The 17,884-nt window shown below is 43.4% G+C and overlaps 1 protein-coding gene across 1 annotated transcript in view; it reads left to right on the top strand.

The window, feature by feature from the left end:
• The window catches only part of NID2 (nidogen 2), a 370,310-nt gene that overhangs the window by 310,029 nt on the left and 42,397 nt on the right, over positions 1-17,884 (top strand). Inside the window, exons 18-20 of the mRNA XM_069637470.1 lie at positions 1,395-1,524; positions 3,737-3,908; positions 15,383-15,540. Of these exons, the coding sequence (XP_069493571.1) occupies positions 1,395-1,524; positions 3,737-3,908; positions 15,383-15,540 (460 nt within the window). The remainder of the gene's footprint in view (positions 1-1,394; positions 1,525-3,736; positions 3,909-15,382; positions 15,541-17,884) is intronic.

Genomic DNA, 17,884 nt, shown 5'->3' with positions numbered 1-17,884 from the left:
TAACTGAGGCCGATTTGACATCCTGCAAGTAATGACTAAAAGTCATAAAGGTAAAACCACTGCCACCAGCCATTCAAGTAAACTTGCAATTGTAACAAAAATGTTACCAGGTAAGTAAGAAAGGGGATACTTTGTATCCCCCCAGCACTCCCCATAAAGTGGGGTGCGCTGGCTCACTATATAAAATGTAAAGGGGATGGAAATCACACTTTACTTCTTGGGAAAAGTAGTTCACCCCAGAAATAAGAACATTAAAAAGGAAGCCACTGCCTTTAAAATGCTTTGTGCTGCAATAGTACATTAGTCAGTCCAAAGTTATAGGAAACTATAACTCCAATCCTAAACTATGGAGAGACAAGGTCACCCATAAAAAGAGTAAACAACTTGGTGAGAGGGGGGAGGGGGGAGGGGAGGAGAGATTCCCTCTCACCTAGGGACAAGGGAAAATAATTACCAAGTCCAAGCAAATTGTTCTGGGATTGACACAGGTCAGGAAGATTTATCATAATTATGAAAATCTTAGCTAACGCAGCAACATGGTTTTAGAGGTGTATTTAGACCCTGGAATTAAGCTGTGTTTACATTGTAAGTATAACAACTGACTATGTGACCATGTAGGGGGGTTATGGCCTTCCTGTGATTACAAGTTTGAAGGTCAGAGTAGCATGATTTGAATGTGGTCCGTTGTATGAATGAGTGTCTTGAGATTTGCTGCTGAATCCACATCCTGTGATTCTTTCCGTACACTTCACCTTTGTTGCTGAACCGTAACTTTTATAGCTTTTACATTCTATAGCTCAAGGCATGTGACTGGCCCTGGCTCGACAAAATGGGACTGTCTGCTTTGCCAGAACTACAGAACGTTCCACTTGACCGTAGACCATCGGTTAGCATAATCCTCTTCCTAAACAACTACATACAACATTGAATTTAGTAGTCAAATCCTAAAAGGTTACCCAACTATTGCACATGGATTTCTCCTCTGCATAGAGGCTAAACAAATTATAAATATTTACAGATCTATTTCTGAAGTGTGTGTTGTATGTTCTATTTACCACGTCACCACCCTGAACCGCCGCCCTCTCTCCACCATGGGTCTTGCCTTGAGTGCTCTGCCGCATTTCCACCAGAGATATCTGGCACCAAATGAGAGAAGAACTGCACCAAAGGAGTTGGTTGGCCTTTTTTTTACCCTACACATAGGACTTGGACAAATACTCCAGAGACACCAAAGAGATGACGGGAAGAATGCCTGCATGTTTATCTTGGGGTGTATTTAAATACTGTAGTTGAGGCGTGATGGCTGGATTATGTTAATATCTCTTGTTGAGCAGGATGCAGTAGACTGCATTTACCAGAGATTTAAGTTGCCTAATTTTCTTGATTTACTTTAGGGCTCCATAGTTGTGGGAATTGATTACGATTGCAAGGCAAAAATGGTTTATTGGACAGATGTTGCTGGACGAACTATCAGCCGAGCAAGTTTAGAACCAGGTGCTGAACCGGAAATTATCATTAACTCAGGTAAAACTTTAAAATCTTTTGTAATGTAGCATTTAAGACTTTTTTGATAAGCAGACATGCAGTTGCAGATCTAGACAAAAAAACTGTGGTTTCATGGCTAATATCAAGTTGGTTGGCACTCTACCACAGTACAATTGTAAAGGGATATTTGGTACGCAAATGTGTTTTAATAAAGCTTGCAGACCTTGGGATAAGCATCTCTCTGCGTTGAAGTTTTAACTAGTCTGCTTACATCGGCCCATTGCAATGAAATACATAATAGCTTTTTAAATTAGTAATTTCTTTGGATGAGTGGCAAGTCAAGGGGTTTGAAAAAATAGACTGGTGAAAGGAAGCACATTTTTAACTTGATACAAGGCGCCTTTTTTGTAATGCATTAAACACATGCTGCTCCTGGTGTACTCTTACACAATCTGCTTTGTGAGGTGTCCTTCGATTCCTTAAATTAATATGTATGTACCATTTGGAGAAGATTCTGGCCGGAAATCTATAGGATACATCATGCAATACACTTTTATTTACTGACTTTCCAAACAATGAAGACCTGTTTTGTTGTTGCTACAATCTAAATTGTAATTGTTTTTTTAAGTACTGAAGAGGTTTCGAAGTGTGGACCTGGGATTCGAGCCCGTGTTGCTCAGCGTCGTCTTGCTTCCAAGACGAGCGCTTTGTCACTGAGCTATACTACCCTTATAGTTAATGTTTTATGTGTTGCTTCATTTTGACCTACCGCAGACGCCACTAATCACAAGTTTCTTTAACTTTGCAGTCCACATCCTCTTCCTACTGCCCCGATCTGCACCTGCCTATACCCAATGGCTGCAACTACAATGGCTACCCATGAGCATCTGACCTCATCTCTTCACTCCTCTTCTTGCCCTCTGCGATCCGCAGCCATCCTTCACCCTGTCCATCACGCTCTTTGTGCTACATCATGCTTACATTCCTTTTCTCTACTTGTTCCACTGCCCCTTGGCTTCGTCCAATGGGAGACTCTACCACTGAACATTACATCCCTCCCCATAGTGGCTGCTTTTAAAATGACCATAAAAACAACTCTATCTATGTAAGGAGCAACCCCTCACCCCGAGACCCATCCTCCTCTTTCATTCAACTCTCTCCTGTGCCTCCAATTCATTCTTAAAATTACATGTGCACTCCCTTCCTGACCCTCACTCCCTGTAAATGTCTTGCATTTACTGTCCTCTGCTCTTTACCACCACCAATTACTTCTATTAGGTTGTGTTCTTCCATGCGGTTCTACGTTTATTTGTAGACCCCTTTTTAAACGTTTGCACTTTTGGTTGATATGATTTCCAACCATTTCTTTTTTAAATGGGGGCTACTGCCGCCCTCTAGCGCACCCCCCACTCTCTCAAACCCCTGCATACATTTACATATGCACATAAATGTGTATGTAATTGTCAAATCGATGTCTACAAATACACATTATGCTTTCCTACTTCACCCTGCAACGCTGTAAGGCAACCCACCCCCTCCGGATTGCTTTGCTCCCATTTGTTCTCTGTACAGCAACTTTCTTCAAATCTCACCTGAAATTAATTAAATAAAAATAATTACCTGATGATTTTAGACTTTGTTGGTCACAAAGGTAAGTATTAAAATGTCAACAAGGCTAACTGTCTTTCCACCACCTGGACAGCACCTCTCAGCTCTGATACATGCCAGTAGGTACTTGAGTCAGTGATTGCTGCATAGAAACCTGCCGTTAATTCTAATGGCATGTTAATATAGCTTAATTCTCGAATAATAAAAAAAAAAACCCGGGCCCTCTGCCCGAACTGTTCTGACTTGGGATTCTTCTGTGCCATCATAAACATCTGTGGTCATGTCCCATGATGACAATCCTTTTGCAGAGCAAATCCAGCGGTGCAGCTGGGCGGCTTGTAGTGCAAGTGTCGCCATATAGTGCACCAATTTCTATATTCATTGAGTAACATGATTTAAATTTTACAATTAATACAAATCTGAAAATTACCTGAGATACCAGTTTTACTAAAAGTATACTACTAGTAAATTGACACCCTTATTTTAAAATGTTCATCTGGATATCATTTATTGGTGGCCGAAATTGTGTGCTGGGTATCCTGTCTTTCTAGGGAGAGCATGATCATTCTTTTGAAGAACATTGTGGTAAAATGTTTATTATAAAATATAGAGCTCATTGTTTTTCTTTCCACATTCTTGATAGGTCTGATGAGTCCGGAAGGACTAGCCATTGATTACAATCGCAGGACAATGTTTTGGACGGACAGTGGTCTTGACAGAATTGAGAGTGCAGAGCTTGATGGCTCTGGGCGCAAAGTTCTCTTCGACACAGACCTTGTGAATCCTAGAGCAATTACTGTGGATTCAGTTCGAGGGTAAACCATATTCTGTGTTTTTAACAGCATATATTTCAACCTTGATGGATGGAATCGTAGCCTGCTGAACTGAACTACATGTTTCTACATTGGTTTGAATGTCATTTGGGCAAAATCTGTTACCTAGGCTTACTTGTGTCCTCTATGTATTATATAGGTATATACTAGTCTCACAATGTAGAGCTGTGGTCCAGGGCTTGCAAGAACAGAGTTGTAATAGTACAGCCAAGGCACACATAGGGAATCTAAATTGGCCTATTATTATACTGTTGTGATCCAAAAACACAAGATCTGAGTTGATCTTTAAACAGAATACAGCTTTTCAGCTACACAAAGTGTGTATTGGATAATGAATTGAACAAGTTATTTTGTTTTCAATTGTCTTGAAAATCTTAAGATTCTCAATGGGTATTATCATGGCATCCTGCTCAACCGTCTCTGTGATAACCTGGGTATCACCGATCAGGCCCTGGCTTTCTGACCTCTTTCCTCTCCGATCGACCCTCCCAGGTCCAACTTGGGTCCTTTCTCTTCTCTTCTCTATCTCTACATTTGGTGTTCCCCAGGGGGTCTAACCTCTCTCCCTGGCTGTTCAACCCATACCTGCCACTTTTTGCCCACTGCATTGCCGCTCTCTGCCCCAACTTTCAGTGCTATGCGGATGACACTCAAAGCATTTTCAGGTTCCCTTCCGTCACCTCTTCTCCTTCTCCCATCTCTGTCTGCTATCCAGGAGTTGTTTGCCGCCAATGAACTCTGCCTTAATGCCAGTTAGACTGAGATTTTCCTCATCGACACACCTGCTCCCTCCTTTCCTGCCGCTCTCTGTCCAGCCTCTTAGCCCTTTTCCTGCTCCCACCTGTGAGGCTAAAAACCTTGGGGTCATCTTTGACTCCACACTCTCCTTCGCTCCTCACATTTCTGACATCTCTAAGAAGTCACACTATCAGCTGCACCTCCTCAGAGGAATTCTTCCTTACCTCTCCTTCCCCCAGAAGCCCACTTTCTCCACAGCTCTGGTTCTCTCTAGGCTGGACTACTGCAACAGTCTTTCTAAATCTGCCTGCTTCTACTCTCCGCCCTCTGCAACTCATCCAGAACAGGACTGCAAGACTTGTTCTTGGGCTCAAGCCCAGGAATCGTATCTTTCTAGGGCTGAGATCTCTGCACTGGCTCCCAGTGGCTGCGAGGAAGTTCAAAACCCTCTGCATTGACCACAAGGCCTTCTGGGGCCTCAATACCTTCCACTCTCTTCCTAAATATCTTCCGTCTTGTGCTCTTCGCTCATCTGCCTCCAACTCCCTCATCTGCCTCCAACTCCATCGGGGTCAGTCGCTTCTTCTCCAAGCAATGAGTTGGTGGTAGATCCCCATCTTTGGCGGGGGTCTCCGTCTGGGAACAGCCTCCCTGAAACCTGAGGAGGACCATCTCCGGTTCTGGAAGCACCTCAAGACCTTCCTCTTTGCTTCGGCTTTCTCTCCTCCTCTCCCCTGCTGAACTCCTGACTGTAACTTCACTGGTCACCTGGCTACCCTCTGATCTTGGGTCCAGGTCCCCTCCCCTGCCAGTTGCACACCTGCACTGCCTCCCGGGCAACACCTGTTCTTGGGGGCTGTTTCTGTATCCCTACAGTCCCCTTCCAGCTCTTGACACTTGATGTCTGCACATACACTTGCACTTGCCACAAGCTGGCCGCACTTTTTACCTATTGTTCTTATTTATTTAATTTACTGTTGATCATATGTATTGCACTGCCCCTTCCCCCCCACACTCTCCACCCCCCTCCTCTGCATTTGCGCGATCTCAATTTCACCTGGCCTAGTAAGATTGTTGTCTTTGTCTTCCCTCTAATCCCCCTCCCTTGCCTCATCGCGCCTTGAAACACTTGTGTATAAGCATATTCTAAATGCCATATCATATCAACATAAGCCTGCGTTCTGAAGCTAATAACTGTTTCTGTCTAGCCAACAGTTCTTCTGTTTCATCCCCCCAGGAATATATAATTGAATACAAGCTGACAGATTTTGAAATGGTGTTATGCACTCTTTCTTGTGATTTTTCTACCAGCACACTTTAGGAAATGGTTGTCTATCGCACACTATACTAAAAGAAATTAGTTTTTGTGTAGTTGGGGTGGGACTTCTCAATATATGATGCACTTGAAAAACATGGAATGCCATGTGCAAGAGCATTGAAGTCCTAACTGTGACGAATCCTAGGGATCCCTCACTGAACCCTTGCCTGAAGTCTCCACCCAGGTGGACAGAGAAAGGCATACCCTTCCTGATCCTGACCTTGAGGTTGGTGTACTGCGGGAGGATCACCTGGGAGGAGACAGGGCTCAGGGTGGTGTGGAGATCCTGTGGGATGAGACGCAGTATTTCTCCTTTGAAACAGAGAGCCTTTTAGAGTTGCTGAAGCAAGTAATGGCCTTTGGTCATTATGATGTATCTGAACCACATATAAGATATGTGGCTCTGGGAACAAATGCCATAAAACCTGAACAAACCTTAACAGAAAGACCAGTCGAGTTTCTTCAGGATAAAAATCCTCCTTACTCCCAAAGGTATAATGGAAATTAATTTAAAGCCGTTGCCTTAAATAAACTGTCTTCCTCTATAACAACGAATTCTAATGGTTTGTCCTTAAATAATGTTAAGGGAAATAAATCTACCCTTAAAACCAAGACGTTAATGAAAAGAACTGATTATGTTGTTGAGGACTACAAGTCCCATAAACCCATAAGTGATGGGACGAGGAAAAGGGTTGACAAGTCATGCTGTAGTAGTAGTCAGGCAATTAAGCCTGATAGCCCACACCTGAGAGAATCTGAGAGGCATAAAAGCCCCCCTCGGGTGCAGGGAATACGAAGGAGATGGAACTGTGGCTGGAGTGTATGCATTAGTGTTGGGTAAGAATTGATGCAGTCCAACAGGTATGGGACTACACAAGACTTATCTCTTGGTATTAGGTAACCCACCCTTTAATATGTACTACTCCATGTACTACACAAGTTTGCAGTGTGACTGAGCAGCCAGGCCTATCTTAAGAGTGGTAATGTTAGCTGTAAAGCTGTATTTTGAAATCAGTAAATACAGGTATCCAAGTAAACACTTACACACTTAGTTATATTATAAATATATATTTGCATATACACAAAGATATTTAAAGCATTCTTTAAAAAGCAGCAACTGATAGAAACATTAATCCCAAGTTAGGATTCAATTTGTAACAGAAGCAATAAGGCAGGTGAGTGACTTTTCATATGGTCTACATTTTCCAGCACTTAGAGTGGCATAATTTAGGTCAGTAATAACACTTATTTGTGATCACCATTGCAATATTGAGTTATAAGGAGGGACATGCCATGGTTCGATCAGAACACACTTTGTACTTGGAAAAACAGTTAGATTCTCCAAGAGAGATGTAAGCAGTCTCTTATCTCAGCAATAATAGTGTTCAACAATTAAAACCTGTAAGGGAACCAGCACTGCCAAAGCCAATGGGTTCAGAAGGGGGCTATTTCAAAGTTCTGATGTACTCTTCTTAGAAAATGTTTCAGCAAAGTTAGTAGTTCTAATAGAAAATCACAGCAACTCAAGCAGTCACCTTGAAGAAGCACAAGCTGAAAGGCCAGAGCAAGTGAGTTGAGGTCAACTCAGAAGAGGGTAAAATAGCACTCCCCAAGGTACAAAGCACCCCAAATGCCAAAAGGTTGATGTACCCCAAGCCCCACAATACCTGTGAACTGAAGAATGTGTTACAGCTGGATGCTGTCTTGTTGTAGTGTACCAAGCCTTTTTCCTGATCCTTGGTTGTGGTGACTAAAGGGAGGATGTCTAGTTGGCTTCTGAAGCAGCACTCAAGAGAGGAACTCTGCAGCAATGGATTCTCCTTGATTCAGCAGCCTTTTGTGGTTGTGGTGCCTTTTTCTCAGCGCCACAGAAGAACAAACGGCTCTGCTTGGACGTTACTTGATCCCTCTGCCCTGTACTCTGATGAGGGGACTCTGGATGAAGATTTCCTGCTTTTGTAGGGTACTCTGGATACCCATGAAATTTTGGCCAGATTCAGACTTCCAAAGACAATGCACTCGATGATGGTCAGGGGTCCCCAGGCATTGGGATTCTGCAGCCTTGAAAAGTAACAGCAAGTCGGGGGTTATGCCAAAATGAAGCTTTTCTCAAGGCTAGTTGGTCCCACCAGCCCAAGGGAGAAAGTCGTCCCGAGCGGGTCTTTCCAGTTGAAACAAACTGGGTCAGCACAGCTTACAGGCTTCACCGGGCACTTTGCGGTTCAGGAGGGTGCTGCTGGCATCTCTTCATGTCTTCTTCAGCAGATGTTCACTGGTCGACTCTGCCTCTAATCCCAAAAAACCTTTTAAGCAAGTTCCCATTCATTCACAGTCCTAGGCTGTCAATCACACGGCAGGGTGGCATCCTCCAGGACAGCCAGCCGGCCAATCAGAAGTGGTTTCACTCGGGCACACCTAGAGACAGGGAGGTTTTGGGACCCGCCTTCAGTTCCTGCCTTTCCAGACACACTGGAGCCTCAGCGGGCTTCAGGGCTGAAGCCCGCCAAAGGCAAAGTTCACAAAGGACTCAAACCCAATTCAAACAGTATAAAAGCCCAGAAGGAAATAACTGACAGAAAATGGTGAAAAAAGACGACCAGGGCCATTTTGAAAAATGGTTACCCTGGGTGTTGTACTGCAGCTGTGGAATCAGCCTGCAGATACGTGGCACAGGGTATTAAAAAAGAAACCACTGTCACCAGCCATTCAAGTTAGTGTAACAGAATGTTACATGGGAAGTGGGATAAAGGTGTTACTATGTAACCCCTGCAGCACTTCACATAGGGTGAGGTGTGCTGGACCCACAAAAGAAAAGGTAAGTAAGAAAGGAGTCATCTTACTATTCTTGGGATCAGTAGTTCATGCAAGAACATGTAGTTAAACATTAAGATAAGTCCAAGGGACTTCTCAGTGGCACTGCACACAAGGTGCTGTGTGTCACAATACAAAATGCAGATGCCTATAGATTTTACCAGACTCCATTAAACAGTAAGAAAATCCTAGTGAGAAAAAACACGAGTGAGAAAAAAAGTCCCACTCACTCAGGAGTTAAAATTAAAAATCCCTGAGTCCAGCAAAAGAGCTGGGGTCTCAAAGGTTAAAAGGAATTCACACAGAAATGAGTCTCCCTAACGATTAGTAGCAGAAGCAGAAAGAAGAAGGCAGTGTTGACAATCCAGGCAGAAGTGGGAGAACCAAAGGGACGCTGGGATTCTGATGCAGAAGATTTAATCTGCTTATCATGCGAGAGTCCTGTTGCCACAAACTCTGGTGTGCAGAGGCTGTGCAGCGGAAGCCGTGCAGGAAGGCTGTCTTTCCCCATATGAGCCATGTAATTGCAGAGATTGATGAGCAAGAAGCATTTTGGAGACAGGTAAGCAGCTGCCGTGAAGCTGTGGGTCTCAGGAGCGAGAGGGGCTCCTTAATTGAGTGATGGACCAGAGACACCTTCAGCAAGGAAGGGTCTGGGTCCCAAATGAAGCCAGCAGTCGCATAAGTTGAGCAAAACATGGAGAAAGAAATACAGAAGCCAGTAAGTTAAATCTGGCATTCTGATTCCTTGCACAAGCACTGTCGGCAACAGCATCCAGCTTAATAATCACTTGTGTAAGAGTAGAAGCGCAGTGAAGTTTTTTGTTGGTGTTTAACAATGGGACACTTGAAATGTAGCACTCGTGTGTGATCAGGTATTTCTCCTGCACTCACGTCAAGATCAAATGCTATGGAAAGCAATTGTTAAACCATTAAACTTTGTAAAATCTTCATAAAGTGGTTGCGTGTGCCTAATTACGATTCTCAGAGGAAAAGTGACCTCTGAAGCTTTATTAAATCAAACAATTGCTTACCAACCGAATTCATGTGTTGAAACCTTGTTATTTGAAGTTGGAGAGAGCAAGCAGTGCCCAAGCCAAGGGTGAACCAGGTATTACCCCTATTGAGAGTGAAGTCAGCCTTTCCCAAAGCCAGAGAACAGTTTGAACAATACTGTGAACCAATTAGAATTTTAGCATTGCCTAAGATACAGGCGTGCAAGCGTTTCATGAAGCCAAGAGAGTGGCACCAAAGCTTCTGGGTAATTATTCTCGCTAACAGTAGGCAGAGGGATAAAGGCAAGGTTGGGGAAAGGAAACTTGCTACTGATAAATATTCTTTGAAGTTGATAAAACCTACATTGTCAAAGACCATAAGAGAAAAAGAGACGTTGGTCCTAAAGACAATTCTAGGTTGCTGGTTGCAGACAGATGAGAAAAGCAGAGGCTGTCCCTCTGAAAAGGAAGGTTCAGAGGAAGAGTGCCTTGCCTACTTGAAGGTGTTGAAGTAACCAAAAGTGAATCTTGTCATAATACAAAACTATTTAAAGTCAGAGTACTGAAGCTGTGGTGGTGGATTTGGTTGTCAGTAGATTTGAGACACCAGTAGCACACATTAAGTGAAATGCTATGAGGCAGAGGAGTATGTCATCATGGTAAAACTTGTAAAAGTGTAAATGCTGTGAAGTCATCCTGACAAAGATGCCTACTGTGATTCCTGATCTTGTAAAGAGAGACATAACAACTGTTAACCAAGAACTGTGTTTCATTAAAATGTACAGAAATTGTATTTCCTTTGAATTGCGATAATTCTTCTTGGACAACTGGAAGTTGTGACAAAGCCTGAAGACATCAAGAATTGAAACTGTATTACATACATGTATTTCTTTGTTGCTTTTTCTTGAATGTTGAAGCTCAGTGTACCTTGAATCCTGGGGAAGGGGAGTTCACCCAGGTTACTAAGAGGTTATCAAAGGAGACCGTGAATATCATTCTTGATGTTATTTGAATTGCCATATATTTTCTTTGTGTATTTGATGTTTAAGTGAGAGGGCCAGGCGTACTGTTAAAGTGTTTCCCTTTAGTTTTGATAGGCAGGGAAATCCTTGTCGGAGTAGGACTAGTGAGACATTTATGATTTGATAAAATGGCATATTTTGACCAATCATCCAAAAGTTGTCCACCTCGCATTCTGACCCCTCACATAACACACAGCTCAGGAATATAAGTAATCCAATTCACACCACAGTACTTTCAAATGAGCCATCTAATATGCGCGTGGAATTTTAAAATCTACTAGATTCTGCACAGTTTAACTTAATTTTGTTTGGGGAGAGGTAAATCTTATTTAACCTTGAAACCATATTTTCAAGGACTGCTCCCATTTTCCTACATGGTCTTGTTACAACTTCATCTTTTATGTGCTGCATTGATTAATCCAAATTACTATTTGGACCTCATTTACACGTTTGTTGGTAACTTGGTGGTAAATCTGCTGAGATACCACCAAATGGATTTGCCATTCCCACCTCTTGCTCTGGCGTAATTACTGCTGGATTACAAGTGGCAGTGTTGGTCCCCATTTATGGACTCCATGGGGATTTTGGCAGAATTACAGCCAGCAGTAATTCTGCTAAAATAGCTATTTCCTTGGCAGTAAGGTGGCAGAATTGCCTCCAGCATTTGCAGGATGTTTTTCCCTCCACCTTACCTCCAAACCTATAGTTTGCCAGTTCGGTAATTTAGCAGTAATTAAGTAATTTGTGATGTCATCTTTGATGGCCTTGGTGTTTGTCTTGCAGTGCATGGCTTTGGCTCTAGTTATGGTTGTATACCAAACCATAACTGGGGTATTTCTTGCATTTTTCGATTTTACTTTGTAAACATAGCATCCTTTAACAAAGGTTTTTTCACTGAATTTCAGGGGTTTTATTAGTAGAATTTAACCATAACGTCCTTTCGGCTAAAGTTTGCAGCCGAGAGGATTTTCAGAAATGAAAAGGCTGCAATTTCTTTTTGTTCGATACAAGAGATAACTGGGGTTAGAACTGGGATAACCGGGCGTTAGCCGAAAAATGAAGTGTGGAAAAAATGCCATTTGGAGGAGGAAAAAGGATGAGATGGCATCAGGCTAGAAGTGGAGAGGACAAAGAGGATACAATCTGAAATTGGCATGTGAGGGGACTACTGTTGACCAAGTTCAGAGCTCTAACATTTTTGCATAACCGGGGTTATATTGGGAATTGGAATCGAGAATGAAAGTGCGTCACACGAATAACCGTGGTTATTTTATGGATAACGGGTTATTTGTAGTATAAATACGGCTACAATCTAAAATCAAAGCGAAAAAATGTATGCTACTCTCTGACCCTGATTACAAACAATATCCTAGCAAGACCCCTACCGTTGAGCCTACATGCAAACCATTTAATTTCTCCCCCTTGTCAATTTGGGAAGTGGAGAATATCATTAGGAAACTCAAACCTTCTAACTGCCAAGGTGACGCTTGCCCTGCTCCGACCATCAAGGCAGCTGCACATGATCTAGCGCCGTTTATTACTAACCTTATCAATGCCTCCTTCATAACTGGAAACTGCCTTGATGGATCTCAACGACACAAATTCAAGTGCTAAATGATAATGGTATACTAGCACTCCTCCTACTGCTTGATCTGTCAGCAGCTTTCGACTTGGTCGATTACCAAACGCTTTGCCACCATTTGAAATCTGCAGCCCATTTTTCCGACTCTGCCACTTCCTGGATCAGCTCCTTCCTGGCGAACAGAACTATGAGGGTCTTCTCCCCTACTGATTCAGCTGAACCATCCCGGTACCTTGCGGGGTTCCACAAGGCTATTGCGTATCCCCTACGCTCTACAATGTCTTCACGAAGCCCTTGTTTGACATCCTTGACTATCTGGGAGTTACGTATACTAACTATGCGGACGACACCTAGATACTCATTCCCATCTCTGGAGACTATGCAACTGACAGCAAAACCCTTAACGATATCTACTCAGTGATACAAGCATGGATGGCGCAACATGGTCTTTGTCTTAACGACGATAAAACGGAGTTACTAATCCTCGGCACACATGCTAAATTGAAGAAACAAAACTCTGCCTTCAAATCATTCACTATAGATGGTAACTCTATCACAGTCTCAAACAACACTAAAACTCTTGGCATTTACCTTGATGCCACATTATCCTTCTCCAGACAAACCAACGCGGTAGCAGCATCATCCGCATATACATGTAAACTAATCACCGCCTGCAGGCCGTTCATTACCACACCTAATTGTATCACACTTGCCAGAACTCTAGTTCTGTCCAAAATCGATTACTGTAACGCCCTCTATTTAGGTACCAGCCACAAAAATATGAACAAATTACAGGTAATACAGAATAATGTCATCAGGGCAGCCCTCAACATCCCTAAGAAGTCACATATTTCTGAGACTAGACTAGACGCAACCTGCGTTGGCTTCCGGTAGAGCACGGAATATCCCTCAAAACTCTGGCACTAACACATAAAGTTAGGGCCAACCTCGCCCCTGCCTACCTCATGAACCGTCCTCAAGACCACTCAGAACGGCCCAAGTACAAACAATGACCATACCGAGATTCAAACTCCAGAACTTGGGAGGTGCTAGCTTCCCCGTACTGGCTTCAAAGTTATGGAACACACTCCCTGCTTCTCTCAGATCAGAACCCTCCTTCCATGTATTCAAGCGCAATGCTAAACGCTGGCTCCAGGACATGGACACCATGACAGTCTAACCTCCTCAGTCCATTTGCCTGTCTTCTGCATTACCGTTCTGTGTACCTGTCTTACTTATTTATTTGCATCGCCATTATCTTTTGTAAAGATTGTGAACTCGATTTTCCTGCCTTGTTCTACTGTACTTATACTGATCACTTATGTAACTGTAACGTAACGTCTGCAACCTGTATGTAAGATGATGCGCCCGGATGCCCATGGGCCTGGTTGCACTTTACAAATAAACCAACAATTACTGTTATCTGGATCATACTAACCACGGTTATGGTAAAACGTTTCTTTTTAAAAAACGATTTAAAAAAAATTTGATTAATACCAAATAAAGTGTGATGTTACAGCTACAGGTAGGTTGGGGGGGGGGGGTAATGGATGAGACCAAAGACAATGGCTACTGGGTTACTTTAAGCAACAAAATGGTGCGGTATGAAAAGCGGACACGGAAGAAGGCCATGGCTAGTGTGCCCCAACGAAACCTATTGGGGCAACATGTCAAGGGACCATGGTGAAAGGCTGTGGCCATTGGCCATGGCTAGTGGTCCGTTTAGGAAACCTATTGGAGCAATATGTAGAGTGGCCACTGGAACAAAGCAATTGGGGCAACATGTAAACGGGCCAGGGCCTGTGGTCATGGGTGAAGGCCGTGGTATTGTACGTTTTGACCGTATCTAAATGGTTGCATGTACAAAAAGATCTAAATATGCTACCACCAAAGGTTTGAACACCAATAGTTCAAACCTTTGATGGTAGCATTGCAGGTAAGTAAAAAAAAATAAAGACTGCAGGAGGGTGTCCCCCGCAACACCCCGCTCACTATACTGTGTGGTATAGTGAGCGGGGTGTTTTGCGGGGGACACCCCCACAGCACACCCACGAAGAAAAAAGAAAAAAAAAACAGGGGCCTGTATAAAAACTATGGTATAACAAAACCCTGAAAATTCACTGAAAAAACATTCCGTGCAGTTAAATTGTGCAGATTGATTTCAACAGAACCATTGAAGTTAAGCGTATGTTGCAAGTCATGACCAGCTTAACTCTGTGCGTTCTCATCGTAAAGCCCACGTGCACATACATTTTATACGATAAGGGCATCACAATGACATACAAAATGGCATTATGGTGAACATCAGTGGGAACGCACCGAGTTAAGCTGGTCATGACTTCCCACATCCGCTAAATTTCAAGGATTAAGTAGCGTTCAATCTGCACAATTTATCTAAGGTTTTTTTAGTGAATACTTATAATGGCAGTGTAACTAGTGAGACCTTCTTTGGAATGGTAAGACGCTTCCTATTTCCCAACAGGAAGGGATTTTTACATGTGCAACAGATGGGAAGGAAATGCTTTGCATTGCCGCCCAACACAATAAAAATGTGTGTTTTGTAATGTAACAAACAGTAAATGTATGACAACTCTAAAGCAGGATGTGTGACCATTCTTTTATTGGGAGGTTAGACTTCCTGTAATTGCATATTTACAGGACTACACGTAAGGTCAAGATTGAGTAGAGGTGTAAAAGTACTGGTCCTTTGGAAGCGTTTGCTATTAACCCTGCATTCTCTTGTGAAATTGGTTGCAAAGCTTACTTTGCCTTTCTAAAGACAAGCGGAAAAGGAGTTGCTGAATTCTTCCCATACACAGTGCAATTCACAAGGCCCAATCGGCACAGAGTAGGCCAGGTTTCCTTCAAATGCGATTTCAAAGGGGATAATGAAGTAGACCACAGATGGGAGAATGAGGTCTGTGGCTTCTCCCTCTGATTAGATGCGCCAGTCATGTTTTGTAATTGACACTGTGTGTTTTCTCCTGCAGCAATCTGTACTGGACCGACTGGAATCGTGAAGCTCCTAAGATTGAAACCTCATTTGTAGATGGATCAAACAGAAGGATTTTGGTGAATGAAGACATAGGACTTCCTAATGGTTTAACTTACGATCCATTTTCAAAGCAGCTTTGTTGGGCGGATGCAGGTACAGTCCTTGTACATTTCTAAACCTGTGTGTAAATGTATTTAATCTAGTCGCTGAACTGTATTACGTTTGTGTGTATATAGACTGGCCGGGTCAGCCTGCTGCCGTGGGTAATGAGACTAGTAGCACCCACGCGGTTGCTAAAGGATTTTCTTTCTCAAAACATATCCGAGGCATCCACAAAGCCGCACTGTACGGCAGACGTGTAAGCGTTCACACACCTAAGAAATTGACTTGAGCTGTACAGCACAGCTTTGAGGATACTTCAGTAAAATCCTTTTTGAAAATGTTTTTAAAAGTCTTTAGCACCTATATGTGGATATAGGGGATGCCTACCAGAGGAGAAAACGAGACGCCGGTGGCGAGGGGCAATGATGCACAGCACTCGCACTGCTCTGAACAGCAGGCTTGTACCAGTCCATAAAGCCCACATTGCGAACTACGTGATTGGATTCACATCAGCCCCATGGTGCTCTGGTGCATCTTCTGCTGCAGTGGTCTAAGGCCTGTCCGCAAAGTGCATTCCGCCCATGTCTGGGTAGCAAACACTTGTGCATGGAAACCACACACCCTTTTTCTTTTTAGTTGTTAGAACAGTTTTTCTGAAGTCCAACTAAGGGCTTAGTAAAACCATTCAACTGAGACAGTGCAAGATGCTGGGTAAGAATTGATGCAGTCCAACTGGTGTGGGACTACGCAAGACTTCTCTTGGCATTAGGTAACCCACCTTTAAATATATGCCTGTACTACACAAGTTGGTAGTGTGACTGAGCAGCCAGGCCTATCTCAAGAGGGGTAATGTGAGCTGTAGAGCTGTACAATGAAATCAGTAAATACAGGTATCCAAGTATACACTTACACCCTTAAAGTTATAACATAAATAGTATAAAGTTATAGTATAAATACTGATGTATATACACAAAGATATTTAAAGCAGTCTTTATCCCTTTAAGTGCCATGGGTTTTCCTCCCCAGTGCCAAGGCCTTTTTTGGTGGTTTCGGTAGGTCACCATTCAATGCGTTGTAACATTGTTGTTACATGAGATATCGCGGCCATGTGGCCCCTTTTTTCCCAAGAACAGGTTGAGTGGAAACAAAGAAATTATTTTGATTTGGTTTTGGTTATCAACCGTTTTGTGAGAGGTAGGCGATTTTGGCAATTTTTGCCAATTGGGCATGCGTAACGTAATGGAAGAAAAGGGTAGGAAAGCCGAATTGGAGGATCGAAAGGCATATGTTTCTGAACAGCAGACAAAATCCGAAGTTTAGGAAGGGGTGATTTGCGCAGGTCAGGCAACCACTAGGTAGGGGAAAATTCCATAGTTTGGGGGAAAAGCGGGAAAATGACTGAAAAAAAGGTATGTGGTGGGCATGGTTGGCTTGGTATAGCAATGGCTTCTATGCATTTTTGAGAAAAACAATGCTCCGCTACATTCCCCCCCGACTCTTGCAGTTAGGAAATCACACGTTTTGTAGTGTTTCACAAAACAAGCAATACCACAAGCAAAACACTGAGCCATGGTACACATGAGTTTTATGCTTACGGTCTGAACAGACGCACTTAGCATGTGTAAATCAGGAAAACCAATGTGGTGAGCAACGGCAAGCATAACTTTTTTTTTTAAAGCGCACAGGCAGACCTTTTCAAAGGTAGGTGACTTGTGCAGGTTACAAAAGTGTATGGTGCTTAAAGCAGCGACTAAATGTAGGGCACATTTGGGAAATGAAAGGGTTGTGTGACAAAGGGCACCAGCAAATGGGTCGAAATGTTATGAAAACCACACAAACACAACAAATTACATACCTTCCCGCGTTCCCACACGTGTCCCGATGAAAACAGTACCTCACATGTGTGGGTGCACCTACCTGGGCACCAAGGGGAAAACCTAAAACACAGCTAACCCCAAGTCTTTTCCGACAGCTGAATTTCATGATTTTTTTCAGAAGGGCACACCATACAGATATGGGCCTGGGGTGTCCAAGCCACCAAGGAAAACGGGCAACCCCATGCATTTCCGAAAAGCGGACACCCGTGGGAATCTGCAGAGGTCTGACTTGCACAAATCTGCCCAGAATGTATTACCCAGAAACCCCGGCAAAGACCCAGATGGGAGAAGGGTGCCCGAGGCCAGGATATTACCGCTGACTTTGCTGGAGCTCTGGCTGGCCTGCGTTACAGCGTCTCCCCACCAGGTAGTCCCGGCAGTGTGCCAATAACTCCCCGAAGGGAAAAGCTGTAATGCAGCCCAGCCACAACTACAGGTCGGTTGGAGGGGATGTTGCAGGCCTTGGACATCCATGTACCATGTGGGTGTACCGTCCCTTAAGCACAGCGGCAGCTCCA

This window comes from Ambystoma mexicanum, chromosome 14, assembly GCF_040938575.1.
Source record: "Ambystoma mexicanum isolate Mex_15411 chromosome 14, UKY_AmexF1_1, whole genome shotgun sequence".
Classification (NCBI taxonomy): domain Eukaryota; kingdom Metazoa; phylum Chordata; class Amphibia; order Caudata; family Ambystomatidae; genus Ambystoma; species Ambystoma mexicanum.
Note: the sequence above shows the minus strand (reverse complement) of the source record. Positions and strands in the feature narration are given on the sequence as shown.